Here is a 14,788-nt window from a genome sequence, read left to right as displayed (position 1 = left end):
CATTAAACCCACCTGACAAGGCAGAAAATGAACCTTCCCCTCACCCTGCTTTTTATTCCCCCCCCTTCCTCAATAATTTGGGGGGTTTAGTGCCAGGCAGAGCCCAGCCTAGAGGAAGGCAAGGCTGGGGTGAGAGGGGCTGCCGGGATGCAGGGCACGGCCTGTGGCAGCGTGGGCTCCCCAGAATGTCCCACGGCTGCCCCATATCTCCCGTGGAAGCAACGAGGAGACGGCTGTCTCCGTGTCCCCTTGTCCTTGTGTCCTTGTCAGCTCCTTGTCCCAGCGGTCCCCTGTAACCGCGGCCCCGCAAGGGTTAACCCGCCCGGGCTCCCTGCCCACAGCCAAGATGGCCGCCGAGGCGCCCGCTGAGCGGCCGCTGCCCGCATTGACCCCTCCCGCCCGCCGTAGTCCGGGTTTCCTTTTCAAGATGGCGGCGCCCAGCGGGAAGAGCGGCCGGAGGCTGTGGGCCGCGCTGGTGCCCGCCGCCCTGCTGTGCCTGGCGGCCCGGGCCGCGGAGGAGCCGAACACGGCCGACTTCGACGTGCGGCCCGGCGGGGAGGTTCATTCCTTCTCTCGGAGCCTGGTGAGAGGCGAGGCGGGAGGGGGTGAGGAGAGGGTACGCGCCTCTCTGTGATTGACTGCACGGCACGTCGCTCCCGCCTCCCGCCACGGGGGTTGGCTGTCAGCGATGGAAGGCGGGACGAGCTGGTGGCTGGCGGGGGGGGGGGGGGGGATCCGGGCCGGTTGCTAGGGGGCTGGTTGCTAGGGGCGGGGGGACCCGGCCTCTGACGGGGGCAGGGGAAGGGGTCCCCAGGGGGAGAGGGGTCCCCAAGGGGGGGTCTCCAAAGGTAGGAGGGTCCCAGGGAGGAGGGGGTCCCCAGCAGAAGGGGTCCCCAAGGAAAATGGTTCCTCAAGGTGGGACAGTCTCCGTGGCAAGGATGTCCCCAGGGAGGGAGGCTTGCCGTGGAGGATGGCCCCCAAGGAGAAGGGCGTCCCCAGGGTGGGGTCCAAAGGAAGGAAGTAACCCCAAGGGAGGGGGGGGTCATCAGGGGGAAGGGTGCCTCGAAGAAAGAGAGGCCCCATGGGAATGAGGCCCTATGGGGAAGGGGCCCCCAGAACACGGGGTCCTGCTGACACCCCTCGGGGATGAGGGCTGCGCGGTCCCTGGCTCTGCGTTCCACCGAGGTCCGGACATGGGGGTGGTGCGTCACCTCCTCCGTCACCCCCAGGGTGAGACCGCCGGGGGCTGCACCGTGCCGCAGCCCTGGAGGTTCTCTCAGGTGTCCCCAGATCTTGCGTCGTCGCCGAGAAGTGGCTGATGGGGAACAATGAGAAGGTCCTGCTCGAGCGGGGTTGGTCATCGTCGTCTTCTCTTCTTCCAGGGGGATTACACCTGCACCTTCACTTACTCAGCTCAGGGAGGAACGAACGAGGTGAGTTGGGAAAACCTTCAAGCGTTTCCCTTCCGCTCGGTCCCTACAGCTGCACAGAGTGAGAAGCTCTTCAGGAATATTTCATCTGTGATGAGCTGATTCCAGGGACCGGGAGCTATGAGGAAGGGTGGTTGCACCGTTGCCAACGCTGTATGTTTGCAAAAGTAACTTCTTGGATTTGCTTCCTGAAGGGAAGCGTCCTTCATGTGTTGCAATGATACTGTGGTTCGCGAGGCCGTGACATTTGTAAGGCTTAACAAATCTCTGGGCTGGATGTCTCTGGAGAACAGGGAGTGACATTTTCGTACCCCGGTTGGTAAGGGAGGACCTTGTAGGAGTAACTCCTGCATTCTTTAGGAGGCTTGAAGGTTCTTTGCAGCTTGTGTTGCTGCCTCGGTAAGTGCTGTGCAGATACACAGTTTGTACTTTCTTATCTGCAAGTCCTGTTAAAATCGGGTCCTTTTCTTTTAGCGCAAAGGGAAATGAGACTTTAACTCCTTGTTAAAATCGGGTCCTTTTCTTTTAGCGCAAAGGGAAATGAGACTTTAACTCCTTGTTAAAATCGGGTCCTTTTCTTTTAGCGCAAAGGGAAATGAGACTTTAACTCCTTGTTAAAATCGGGTCCTTTTCTTTTAGCGCAAAGGGAAATGAGACTTTAACTCCTTTCTGTAACTGTACTAATGAGATTGTGGAGACCGGAGGGCAACCAGACCTTGAGCTGTGTGACACACAAAGTAAAAGGGGCCATCAGCAAGTGTTGTGTAGTTATGTTGTGTTATTTTAGAACGATTGAAACTTGTCACGCCTGCAGCTGGGAGGGGAGGTGACTGGCCTCAGGGGTGAGTGGGGAGCACGCGGTTCTTGCCCACATTAACTGTTTGAAACTTTCCCCTCTGCAGCAATGGCAAATGAACATTGGAGTCAGTGAAGACAACCTGCTCTTCTCCTGCTCCGTCTGGAGGTGTGTTCTTCAACCCCAAACTCTCTGAGGCAAAAGCAACCATAAGGCAGGTGGGATCTGGGCCAGGGATCCTGCCTCCCGGCTGGCTTTGCCTCTCTGCAGGGCAGCACCAGAAGGCTTTCCCCTCCCGAGACGCTGTGACTCTGGGTGGGCTGTTTAGCCAGGCGGTGGTTTATAAATGCTGTGTTCCCCCCCTCCACCTTCCTCACTCAGAGCTACAACAGAGCCAGAGGTGGCTGTGGAGGGAGGGAGCCATGAATCCTGAGCTCAGGAGCCATGAATCGTGAGCTCATCTGCATCTCCACCCTCTCTGCCAATGTCGAAGACACTGATTTCTTGTTTCAGGCCCCAAGGGAAGTCTTATCTCTTCTTTACCCAGTTTAAAGCTGAAGTGAAAGGAGCCAAGATAGAGTATGCCATGGCTTATGTAAGTCCCAGCTGATTACTTGGAAGCAGGCATGTGGGAGGCTGCTATAAAACATGAATTGGACATGGAAAACATTCATTAGACATCTGTGCAATAGAATGCACTCCATCACATCCGTAATTAGAGAGTGGTGGCAGTCAGGAGAATGGCTGCAGGTAGGCTCTCCTGTGCCATTTTATTTCTGTTCCCTCAATGCCATCAGTTTGCCGCTGGCTTTGCTGGCGTCGGTGGCTCCAAAAGGCACCATCCTGCCAGAGTGCACTGCACAAGGGGAGTCTTGGTTTGCCTCAACAAATTGCATGTGACAAAGTAAATGAAACCTCTGATGGTGCTTTTGTCTGGTTCATTCTTCCATTTCCCAGTCGTCTGTGGTGAGGCTTTCAGTCACCCGAAGGACATAAGTCCGTGGTTTAATAAGAAATGGAAAAATAGCCAGAGATTTTCCTTCAGATTTTCTTTGTGGACTTAATTCTTTTGCTCCATATTAAAAGAAGAAATTTGTTCTTTTTAAAAATGTGCTGCTGTTTGTTTGTTTGCTTTAAATAGTAGTACAGTAGCTTCTTGGATTGCCTCAACTGCTTAAACCTTCTTCCTTCCCATTTCAGTCTCAAGCTGCCGTGGGTGGACAAAGCGACATCCCCTTAAAACAGGAAGAATTTGAAATCACCGAAACAACAGGTCTGGGACCAAGAGAACTATGTGAGAAAGGGGCTGGCGGGGGAGACAAAGCTGGCTGTCTACCAGGGGATGAGTATTTAAGCTTAATGCAGATAGGTGACAATCTATAGGAGGACAGTGCATGTTATCCAATCGGGGGTATAGTGCTCTTGATCCATAGCTGCCAGCAGGATTTTGCAGGTCCCGTTCCAGTGTAAATGTTAAATTAGCATGGGGGAAGAACGGGTTTATCACAACATGCTTGTCGCGTGCATAAGAAGGAAGTGCAATGCCCGACTTGCTGGCTTTATCATCCTGGAAAGGAACCAGCAGGGCTGTTTTTGTTCATGCCTTACCATCTGTTTATCCTGTGCTTGTTTTCTCTCTTTCTAGTGTCTCACAGAGAAGGCAAGTTCCGTTTTGAACTGTCCAAACTCATGATTGTAGCAAAAACGCCTCGTGACGAGCTGTGACCCCGAGGCCAGTGTTGGGCCGAGTGTTTTGGGTGGAAGAGCATGGCAGATAAAGAGGATTACGTGTTAACTGCGGGTTTTTTTTGGTTGGCCAAACCTTTTATGTTTTCCATATTGAAATGTGCCAGGGTCCAACACGAGTGGGGCTTGGAGGTGTTAAGACAGATGCATTCTGTCTTGTGTCAGAGTAACAATGTGCTTTGCAGCTGGAAACCTCCTCTGAGACTCCTGATCTGCAGCCAGCCATTCTGTCGCCCGCTTTCTGCTTGGTTGATCTGCTGAATATGGTAAAGCTCCCCTCGAACAGGGGCTCCTTATCTCCCTTGCTAGGAAGAGCAATGCAGAAAGATAAGTGGCTGGATTTAAACACAGTTTGCTAAAGGAAAGTTCTTAACTCTAGTCTCTAGAGGGGAAACAGGATTTCTCTCTCTGCAAGCATGACAGGAGGAAATAATTAAATTGGGTGGGAGGGGGAAGGAAGGGATAGAGTTGGCCAAAGCTATCTGACTCCTTGTTGAGTGCGGCTACCGAAGACGATCGCTGGCTTCGCTGGGGAGGATGTTCTGGACCTGCCCTAGTGCAGAGCGCAGGTTGGGATAACTTGGCATGGGGAAGGCAGAGCTGCTTATTCTGACACAACCCAGGAATCAATCCAAGCAACACTTTCATGTCTCAGTATAACTGCAGGACTATTTTCTACGTACAGAAGTGATTTTTTTCTTATTTAGAATAATAGCAGTGAGGGAATCTGAAATTCCTTTCCTGTGTAAATACAACACAAATAAAGAAATAAAGCATCGTGCTCTGGCCTGAGTTTGCTTTGCTCCGTGACTCCTGCCCTCTCCAACTGGATGCCCAGCGAGTGGCGTGACCTTCGGCACTTGCTTGGCCAGGAGGAGCCGAGATTTCACGCAGGAGGTTGGAGGCTGCAGAGGGTTTACAGGAGTTCTGCCCACCCGAGAGGAGTCCCAGCACATGAGAACAAGCTGCGAGTTTGCGTAACCCGGCACTATCATCACGAGTGCTTTTGGTGAACGGTGATGGTTGTGGTTGTTGGTAGCGGCTTTGCCCATTTGGGGGGAATTCCCTCTTTTTTGTCAGTCTGAGGGTGCTTTGCACTGGAATTCTATAAGCTCTGTTTTCCAGGCTGTTCCTAAATGCTTCTTTCTTCTGCTGTGCAGCTCCTTCTTCGATCTGCAGATACCTGCAGGGCCCAGGAGTGGTGTTGGGTGGGGAGGTGCGTCCCCAGTAATGCTCCTACCTGAGCTCCGAGCCGCACGTGCGGTGCTGGAGTTGCTGGTCTCTGGCCTCTCTCCCTGTTTAACCAGTTGCTCGGAGGGAACCAGTTCAAAGAGAGTTGAAGGGACTCATTTCCCAGACTCATACAGCCAGAGCTGTGATGGGAAACCCAGGCCATAAAATGGCTCTTCTAGCAGAGAGTGTGCTCTCCAGGGCTTCACCCGGACAAAAAGGCAAGAATTTGGGAACGAGGTGGGTGTTTGCCACGGGGTGCAGGGGAGAAGCTGCAGATTAGGCACCTGTATGCGAAGGAAAGCTGGTGCCAGGCGTTCGGTGGGTTAAGCGTGGTTCTGGGGTGTACGAAACCCTGGGGACAAAGGGAAGAGCCGTGAGCCGGGGCTCATCTGAGCAGAGATGTTTCATGCAATTAAGCAGCATCTTGCAGCATCTTGACGCCGACACGCACCTCGAGAACGGAACAGCAAAGCGTTTCTGGCTGTCAGCGCAGCAGCCGCCGCGGCCGTCAGCTCCGTTCCGCTTTGCCTGCTCTCCGCATCTGCCGATAACTCCACCGAGCTCTTTCCAGCTCCTCTTCGGCACGTACCTGACAGCTGCCATGAGCCCACGGAGGGGAACGGGAACGTCTGTTCTCAAATGCCGCACGCCAAAGGCCGACTTCACCCTGCCCTCTCCGAGGGACCGACGCCTCGCTGGATCTTGGCCGTGTTCTCCGTGCACGTCTGTAAATGTGCTTTACCCCCACCCCGAGCTGCGTCGCGCGATTAAATTAGCTGTGATAGTTGGAGCCCGGCCTGTGAAATGACAGAGATAGGGGCTTTATTTCTTTTATTTAATCTTTAAGGATGAAAGTTATCAGCGCCTCGAGCCAGCGGTGGAAAGGGAGCAGCGAACAGGAGCCGTGGAGCTGCTTTCCGCCCGTGAGCGTTGGCAGCCTCCGTGCCTGGAGACATCCCCTGGAACAGGAGGCACAAGAAGGTTGCGGAGATAAGGCCGGCTGAGACCGTGCGGCGTCTTGTGTGCTAAAAGGGCAATTTTCGGTGTTCAAAGCCGAGACCAGCGTGCGGGAAGTGGGCCATGGCTGGTGCATCCGTGCTCTGAGAGCACGCTGCTTTTACGACACGCCTGCATTGAATGCTGCAAAGTTGCCCGTCGCTTTCTGCTACCAGGGTTGTGCTTTTTTAGCTCCCGCTGTGCAGCGAGGGGACGCGGCGATGCAGAGGAGCACGCGTGGGTGTCTGCGTGGGAGCAGCCTTTGCTCTCCCCGGGACCCCGGAGCTTTGCTATGGGTTTGTGCTGGGTTTTGCACCGCGTTTCCTCCCACCCGTTCAGCGCTGGCCGTGCCACGGAGCGGGGGCAGCCTGGCCAGCAGCGATGCTGGGAGATGGAGAGGAAAAACCCCGGGTCGCGGAGAGAAGTCGCCATTTAAAAGACAAAACCGGCTGCCCCAGCGCTCATTTTATCGCTGTCGGCCGCCTTTGTAACGACCACACGGAGCACCCAGGCCAAACAGGTGAGTTTATTTAAATAACTCATCAGGGCTACAGAGTTTGCTAAAAAATAACAACCATAACTCAGTGGAGGACACATAAAACGTAAGAAATCCTAGGGAGAGCCTTGGACAACCACCAAGGCAGGTGTCACAGCCATCACAGTGGTACTGCTGTGGGAGGCTGGCGGGGGCAGTTGGGTCTTGGATGAAGGGGTCTACCTGGGATGCAGGGAAGGAGCGGGTCCCTGCAGCTCCCTTCCTGCCCCGAGGGACAGCCGCTCGCCCAGGTGAGGTGGGATCCTTCTGGTCTCAAGGACTTGTCTTTTAGGAGGCCAAAGCCTCTGTTAGCCTACAAGGTGCAGAAGCACCTTCCTACCCTGGGCAGCAGAAGCCTAGACCATGATTTGCTCCCACCATGTCATGGAGCTGCTGAAAGACAACCATGGGGCTCCACAACCCTCCGGTAACAGGGTCTCAACAACCGTTCATCCAACCAACTGCCCACCTGCTCAGAGACACCTTAGAGGTGTCACACGCTGTGAGTCTTTGGTTTGTTTTCTCCCCAGGAGGGTTACGATGGAGTTCAAGGTGAGGAGCCCAGTTCCTTGGACTCTGAGCTAAGAGCACTTGGTGGGCAAAGGAAATCAAACTGTACAGCAGGGGCCCAAAAGCCCAGGATCACCTGCAAAGGACTCAGTCCAGTGCAAGGGTGGGCTTGCGGACCCCAGGCAAGGGTTAGACAAAGTCAAGAGTTCAGTCTTTCACAGAAATGAGAAGAAAGTGAGTGAGCACTACAGAGAACGGGACATCAAGCCCGGTAATGATCAAAAACAGTACGTCCTGTCCTCGGTCTCACAGGAGGCAGAGTCCAGCAGTCGCTGCTGATGGCCCATCTTGGCCAACTTCATATGTTGTCCTCCTCCAGCATCTTGTTAACCCCTTCGCAGATCCTCTTCAGGTGGGTGCGGTAGGGCTCGGACGGCCCATAGAGAGCCGAGAGGAACTCATAGTCCGCAAAGTGGTTGAAGACGTGGTTGATACGGGAGTGGGATTTGGCTGTCAGGTGGCCATTGACAGCCTGGTGCAGCAGGTCCCGGCACTCCGTCAGCACACCCGACATGACCCTGCGGTCGAAGGTGAAGTCTATCTGGTGGAAGCTGACGGCTGTCATGGCCAAGGTATGCACCTTCTTGCGGAAGCGTTCCATCACCAGCAGCTCCTCGGGGTTGAACTGCCCGTTGCGGTAGAGCACACCCAGCTTCATGACAATCTTGATGAGGTTTTTGATGATCTTCTGGGCCTCTTTGCGATTGTGGGTGTACTCCTTGGTGGCCCGGTAGAGCTCGTCCAAGATCTCGCTGCTGGTGTCATCAATGAAGACGTTGGCTATGGTCTTCGTAGCCATCTTGCTCAAGAGCTTCTTCTGGGCCTGCAGGGCCAGGTTCTTGGTGCTGAAGGTGTCCATCTCTGCAGGCGGAAGAGACACACACAGTTCAGCCCATGGCCTGGATCAGTCCCCGTTTCCTCCCCTCTCCACGCAGCCTTTTGGGAGGAGGAAGAGCATCTCGGGCCAAGGCAAGACTGAAAGGAGCTCCTGGCTGTCAGGGCAGGCAAGAGCTGAGCTCACGCCCCGGATTTTGTTGGTGGGATGAGTTATGGGGTGTTCCCACCTTCCTTCCCCCAAACTCTGGGGAGAAGCTACAGTGTGACGGGCAGCATCGGAGGCAAGCGAGGTCTCCATACCTGAGCATTGGCCGTGACCCTCCATCCCCGTCTCCCTCCTGCGACCGGCACCGCCCTCTTCCCCGTGCAGGAAGAACTCTTGCCCCATCATTTTAACATTTTTCTTCCTTAAAAACCTGACTCATTTCCTGCAGGGTGAGCTGGGGACAACCCAGGTGATGGCTGAGTCACCCCCGCAGCCGGCACAGCCATGTGCTGGCGTATAGCCCGGCGCCTGCCGAGGCCAGGACGGCACGGCTGGTGCTTCAGCACCCACCGACGTGCGCTGAAGCCCTTCTCCCCAGCGCTGCCCGCCCTGGTCCATGCTGTCAGACCTCAGACTCATTCCGCCGCTGGCTCAGCTTCCTCCGGAGCAGGCACGAGCGTCACACGGAGGTGAATAATTCAGTGAGCCAGAAACCTCACCCTTCGCTCACCTACAGCCTGACTCCCCGCACCCCCACGGGACCAATTCCATCATCCCAGCAGCTTACGGCTTTAAAAACTGCCGCAAACGAATAAAACACCACCGAGCCCGGAGACGCATCTTGCCCCAGGAAATCACAGCGCTACAAATCACGGGCAGGCGAGAAGAGCACGGTAACAACCGGCTCCCGCGCCGGGATGGATGGGCAGAGGCGGCGGTTGCTTATGCAAGAGCCTGCACGTGGCACGGTCAGCCTGGCAAAGCGAGAGCGGGGAAGGGATGGGATCGCGCTATAAATACATCACTAGGGAGGGGAGAAGAGCTATTCGAGCTAAAGGATGCTGCTGGCGTGAGAACGGATGGGGATAAATCGGCCATGGATAGGGAGGAGAGTTAGAGCTGGGGTTAGGGTTATTCTAGCGCAGAACCGAGTTTGTCCTCAGCGTGGGCAGCCCCGGCCGAGCCACCACCCAGTCCCAGACCCCACCTGGGGACCCCCGGTCCCGCTCCTAGCGCCAGGGAGTACACGCCGGGCTGCGGGGAGCAAACCCCGGCTTCCCGCGGGGCGCAGGTACCCGGCTGCAGCCAAGGCTCGGTCTCGCCGCAGCCAGTCGTGCAAGAGCAACGGTGCACGGGTGGCGGCGCACGGGCAGTGGTGCACGGGTGACGGTGCAAGCTGAGCCCCGGCTTCCCGGGCATCATCCAGCCGCCGGCTCCTCGAGCCCGAGGGCGGCCGAGGCTCCGTCAGGGTGTGAATGAAGCGAGCGGTAACGGAGCCGCCATCACCGGAGCCGTGCGAGCTGCCGCATGCGGCATCATTTACAGCCCTCAGGAAAAACACCGAGGTTTTGTAAGTATTTCCTTCAATGGGAAAACATTGATTTTTGCCAGCGTGAGCTTCGAGCTGAGGCTCTCACACTTAATAAGACAGAAACGACAAAGCAGAGGCTGCTCTCGCAGAGCCATCGGCAGCTCCCCGGTGAGCCGGGATCATTTAATGCCGACGGCCCCGTGCGCAAGATGCTGCCGGAGCGCAGCCCGGAGCCCCGGGAGGGCTGGGCAGAGGCGGCGCGGCTCCATCTTCTCTCCCTTGGCTGTAAAGAGGGACCCGCTCTGCCCGCGGCAGGCAGCCTCCTCCGGAGGCAGCGGGGCTTTGCCGCGGCGTTGGCACCCTGGAAGTCCCCTCCCTCGCATCCCGCGGCGGTTGCGGGGTGTCCTGGGCTCCCCGCCGGGAGCGGTGCCCGGATAAATAGGAATTCCCACACCTGAGCTCTCTGCTGGGTGACCGCAGCTGTAAAGCAAGCGCAAACTCCACCTATGGAGCCATAAAAAATAGGAACCGCCGGCTCTCACGAGCTGCCCCACGTGCACCCACGGCTCCCAGTTAGCGACTGTAATAACAGATCAACCCTCCGCTCCCAGCCCCGAATAACGCCTGGCTGCCCCGCAGCCCTCTCCTGCCGGGAACTGGGGAGACGGGCATCGCTCGGCGGGGGGGGAAACTGAGGCACGAAGCAGTGGCATCTTTCCTGGACCCCAAAACCACAACCTGCTCCTTCTCCAGCGCCCGGGGGCTGTTTTACAGGTCGCTCGCCCCAAACCCCAAGGAAACCCAAGCTCACCTCCCGCCACGTTTGCTCAGCACCGTGCCGGTTAACCCAGCACCCTCCGCACCACGCTGTGTCCCACCAGGACCTGCTGACTCAGCACCAACAAGGAGATTTCACCGGAACGAGCCGTTTTCCTGCCGGGAAGGGCCCCGCGACCCCATTGTTCACGGAGGAGCTGCTATCGGTGCGCGGAAGAGGCAAGTCTTGCCCCGACAAGAAAACTCGAGACCGAAATAAACCACCCCATTTCCTTCCTGTCGCTGAAGTTTCCAGCCCTGCTCAGGACTCGGGGTTTTTTTTCTCCCCCTTCTTCTTTTTAATGAAAACGCCCTCAAAAAACAGCTGCTTCTACCGAAAACGAGCAGCCAGGCGTTGCTTTCACCGAGTCCCTCCCTGCTCCGGAAGAGCGTGGTGGGGTTGTAGTCCCAATGGTGGCTCTGGGGACAGTCACAGCCCTTTTTTGGGGGGGGTTCCACCCATTTTGCAGGTTTCGGGGTGGGTTTTGCAGCCCTGAGCGGGAACGTGAGGGCTCGGCGCGAGGTTGGGACATCCGGACGTCCTGCGCAAGGTGGGGACGCGGTGACACAGCCAAAGTCCCTGCCATGAGGACGGGCGCGTGCCAGCGCCGGGACACAGCAGCATCCCGGCCGCGCCGCCGCAGGGCAGGGTAGCCGAGGGCAAAGGACAGGCAGCTCCGCCGGCAGCTTCGGTGTTCCTCAGCACCGGGCCGGCACCCACGAGCATCTCATCCAACACCCGGCTGCAACCTCAGCCCCCCACCCCACGGGGACAACCCTGTAAAACGTCTCCTACGCCACGGCGGGCGCAAGCGAGAGCAGAGTCCAGCCCTCTCGTTAAAAAGCATCAATTAAAGCTGGAACACGAGGCCCCGTCATCCTGCCAGCACCGGCGCCGGTGGCGCTGGCCCGTGCCGTGGCAGAGCCGCCGCGTGAGCACCGGCCGGCAGCTTGTTTACGGCAGAGGGGCCGAACGCGGCAACGACGCCATCCCAGGGTTATTTCCCAAAGACCCCTCACCCCCCACCGTCCCAGCGCCGGGTTCCCACCAGCGGCTCCTTGTGCTCGTGCTCCCCGAGCCCCCCTGGCAGCGGGCTGAATAGTTCCTGCAGGAAAGCAGAAGCATTTAAATAATTTATGGGGCAGCACCGAGCAAGCGCGTGGCACGAGGGGAGGGCTCCGCGAAGCTCCAGCTGAGAGCAGAGGCACCTCTGCCTCCTCTTCCTCCTCCTCTGCCTCACTGGAGCCATAGTAACTTGTAGGTGTCTTGCTGCAAGTTTCCTCTGACACAGGAGCGTCGTCTCCCCAGCCGGGGTAAACATTTAATGGTGGAGATCTCCCTGGTTTTCCCTAAAGAAAACATCCCTGCTCCGCACCCCAGCATCCCCGGTCGCCCCAAGTCCTCGGCCGAGCGCCGGGGAGGTGGATGGGATCCCGCTGCTCCGCTCCCAGTGCCCCAGCGTCGCTTTCCACCAGCTCCCTGCGCCTCCAACCTCTATTAATTAATTAAACCCCGCCGCCGTGCTGGATTACAGGCGACGGGTCGGAGCGCCAGCGCGACACGGGGATGTAACCGGAGAGCCCGACCGCCATCACCAGCCCGTCCCCCGCCATCTGTGACCCCTCCAGTTTCCAGACCCCATTTTAATAGCAGTGGGTGGCAGGGGAGGAGGAGGAGGAAGGAGCCACGCCACCTTTTGCAATAGCCGTCCCTCGCACGTTGCCATGGGTGCAAACAGCAGCGAGAGCCGCCGGGTCCGGCGCGTGTGTGCCGAGCAGGGTGAGGCCAGAGAGGAAGCCACTGAGTAAACACCTCCCCCGAGGAAAAACTCATTTCTTGGCAAGGATGGTAAAAACCGCGGCCGCCGCGGCTCCTTGCAGCCGGCTGCGAGGCTGGAGCGAGGACCGGGGATGCTGCGGGGACCGCCGGCATCGCCTGGGCCGGGCACCGCACGGTGCGTCTTGCTGCTGGCACTTGTGCCAGCGGTGCTGCCAAGCGCTTGGCCGTGTCCCCATCATCGTCTCTATCATCTCTGGCACCGGGATCTGAACTCCCCTATCCCATAATCTCCTTCCCGCAGGTGCCCGCGCCGGGTCTGCAAACGCAGCCCTGGCACGGGCACCTGCGGGAAGGAGCAGAAGCATTTCGGTTTCTCCTTTGCACCAAATCCGGCGTGCACCGACACCTGGGAACGCTGATCTGCCCCGGCAACTCCAACATGTCTGTGCAAGGAGCCGGGCAGCCGATCCGAGGGGGCTCCGGCAATGCCAACCCCGGGGCGTGGGCGGTGAATCCCGCCGGCGCTTCCCGTTCACCGGCGTCGCATGGGAAAGGGAACCTGGCACACGAAGGGGTGCTGACCGCGGGGGCTCCAGCATGGTGTCAGGGGGGTGACACCCACGGTGTAATCCCGGGATGCTGATTTGGGATGGGGGAGCCGATCTGGCGCCATTATCAAGGAATCCCTCCCGGATTACCGTGCCCCGGGGTGGGGAGGCAGCTGCAGCACGGAGCGGAGGAAGAGGAGGAGGAAGGGGGGTTTATTTTGGAGCATCTGTCTCGCCTTCCATTTCCTCCTTTTCTTTATCGAGCTGCCATCAAGCTGCTCTCTCTGGCAGCAACTTCCTTTCTCCTTCGCTCGGAGCAGACGGCGGCTCAGGAGACTCGTGGGGAAGTGGAAAACAGAGTTGGCGGGGGGATATGTGTGGACACAGAGGCCAAACCGCCATCCGTCTGTCCGTCCGTCCCGCGACGGCGGCCTTGGTGCATCACATGCTTCCTGCCCGGGGATTGGCGAGGACAAAGCCGCTCCGGGAGGGAAAGAAAAGCTCCACGGGACAATTCGGATCCGGTGTTGGGCTTGGGGTCAGCAAAGAATATTTACGGCCCAAATCCTTCCCCACTGCAGAGCCCATAAAGCTTTGGTTGGTTGGAGCCGGGAGGTTTTACATCCAGCTCTGTTGCTCCGGGCAGGATCTGGCCCTCACCAAAGGGATCGGTCTCTCCAGGAACGGAGGAATTTCACCCGTTAAGGCCCGGGGGACGGGCAGCGGCCGGCTGCGGGGCAAGGACGGGGCGAAGCACGAAGCCGAGCGCTGCCGTGGGGCGTCCAGCCCTGCCCTCGTGCGTGGGCTGCGGGGATGGCCCCGGGGTCGGGGCTCCGGTGCCTTCGCTGAGCTCCCGTTAGCTCCCTCGGATTTCCTACCCGTTCTGAGGGGACATGGCCCTTTCCCCGTGTTTTACCCGAGTGGGGAAACTGAGGCACTGCCGGGGGGTGCCGGGGAGCCGCCCCGGGCTCTGCCCACCCACAGCTCCCGCCCCTCGGGGCTCCCCAAACCCCCGGTCCCCACCTCCGGTGCTCTCGGGACGCGCTGCCCCGCGGGCCGGGCGGGGCCGCCGGTGCCCACTGACACCGTGGGGGGGATCGGGGCGGTGCCCCGGGGGCTGCACCGGCCTCCGGGGAAGAGGGCTGCGCCCCGGTGCCGGAGTCGGAAGCACGAACCGGGCCGGTACCCAGCGCCGCCACGGAGCAGGGGGAACCGGGGGGAAACCGGGGGGACCCGATCCCAGCAGCGCCGTACCGGCGGGCAGCAGAGCCCGGCCGGCCCTTACCTGCTGCCTGCTTCGAGGGAGCGCGGCGCCGGCACCGGGGCTGCTCCGGTGCCTCCGGTGCTCCCGGAGGGGCGGGACCCCCGGGGCGGGGCGGGGGGGGGGTTCGCTTCCCCGGGCGACTCTCCCTGTCGGGCGCGGCGGCGCCCTGGAGCCGGTGCCGGTGCCCGGAGCCGGTGCCCGGTGCCCGGCGTGTCCGGGCCTCGCGCCCGCGGTTGCGGCCAAGTCCCGAGCGGGGCCGGGCGCGGCGGCGGCGGGGGCGGGGCCCGCGGACGGCGCCACCCAATGGCGGCGCGGGGCTTGCTACGAAGCAGCCAATGGGAGCGCGCGGTGGGGGGTCTCCCCCGGGGGTGCGCGCCCGGCGTGCGTGGGCCGGTCCCGTTAGCGGCGGCGTGGGTCAGGCCTCCCTCCGGTCCCTACGGAGCCGCGTGGGTGACGGGGACCCGGGTGGATGATGGGGTCACACGTGGAACCGGCGTGGGATGCTGGTAGGGTGCTGGGGCGCTTTTGAGCAAGAGCTTAGGAGGGCGCTGGGAGACCGGGCTGGGTGTAGGCGGGGGGGTCCCGTGAGGTCCCCACTCGCCCTACTTTGTGGGATTCTGGGTGTGCCGTGGGGATGTGACACCCGTGGGAAAGGGGGGATGGTGCGGCGGTCCGCAGGACGCGTGCTCCGATTCCAACAACCCCGCACCGGTTCCCTTT

The 14,788-nt window shown here is 59.3% G+C and overlaps 2 protein-coding genes across 2 annotated transcripts; one reads left to right on the top strand and one right to left on the bottom strand.

Moving 5' to 3' along the window:
- Window positions 1-346: 346 nt before the first annotated feature.
- On the top strand, window positions 347-3,951 carry MYDGF (myeloid derived growth factor; the record flags this gene model as incomplete). Its single annotated transcript, XM_082011041.1, has 6 exons — window positions 347-583; window positions 1,383-1,433; window positions 2,333-2,394; window positions 2,740-2,821; window positions 3,427-3,499; window positions 3,872-3,951. 6 exons carry the CDS (start codon window positions 347-349, stop codon window positions 3,949-3,951), a joined length of 585 nt encoding a protein of 194 aa, XP_081867167.1.
- A 3,571-nt stretch (window positions 3,952-7,522) lies between these two features.
- TNFAIP8L1 (TNF alpha induced protein 8 like 1) lies at window positions 7,523-8,165 on the bottom strand (the record flags this gene model as incomplete). The annotated part of the gene is made up of 1 exon (XM_082011040.1): window positions 7,523-8,165. The coding sequence occupies one exon, from the start codon at window positions 8,163-8,165 to the stop codon at window positions 7,605-7,607; it is 561 nt and encodes a 186-aa protein (XP_081867166.1). The 3' UTR covers window positions 7,523-7,604.
- Window positions 8,166-14,788: the final 6,623 nt, after the last annotated feature.

This window comes from Phaethon aethereus (assembly GCF_964289735.1).
Source record: "Phaethon aethereus genome assembly, chromosome: 26".
In the NCBI taxonomy this organism is placed as follows: domain Eukaryota; kingdom Metazoa; phylum Chordata; class Aves; order Phaethontiformes; family Phaethontidae; genus Phaethon; species Phaethon aethereus.
Note: the sequence above shows the minus strand (reverse complement) of the source record. Positions and strands in the feature narration are given on the sequence as shown.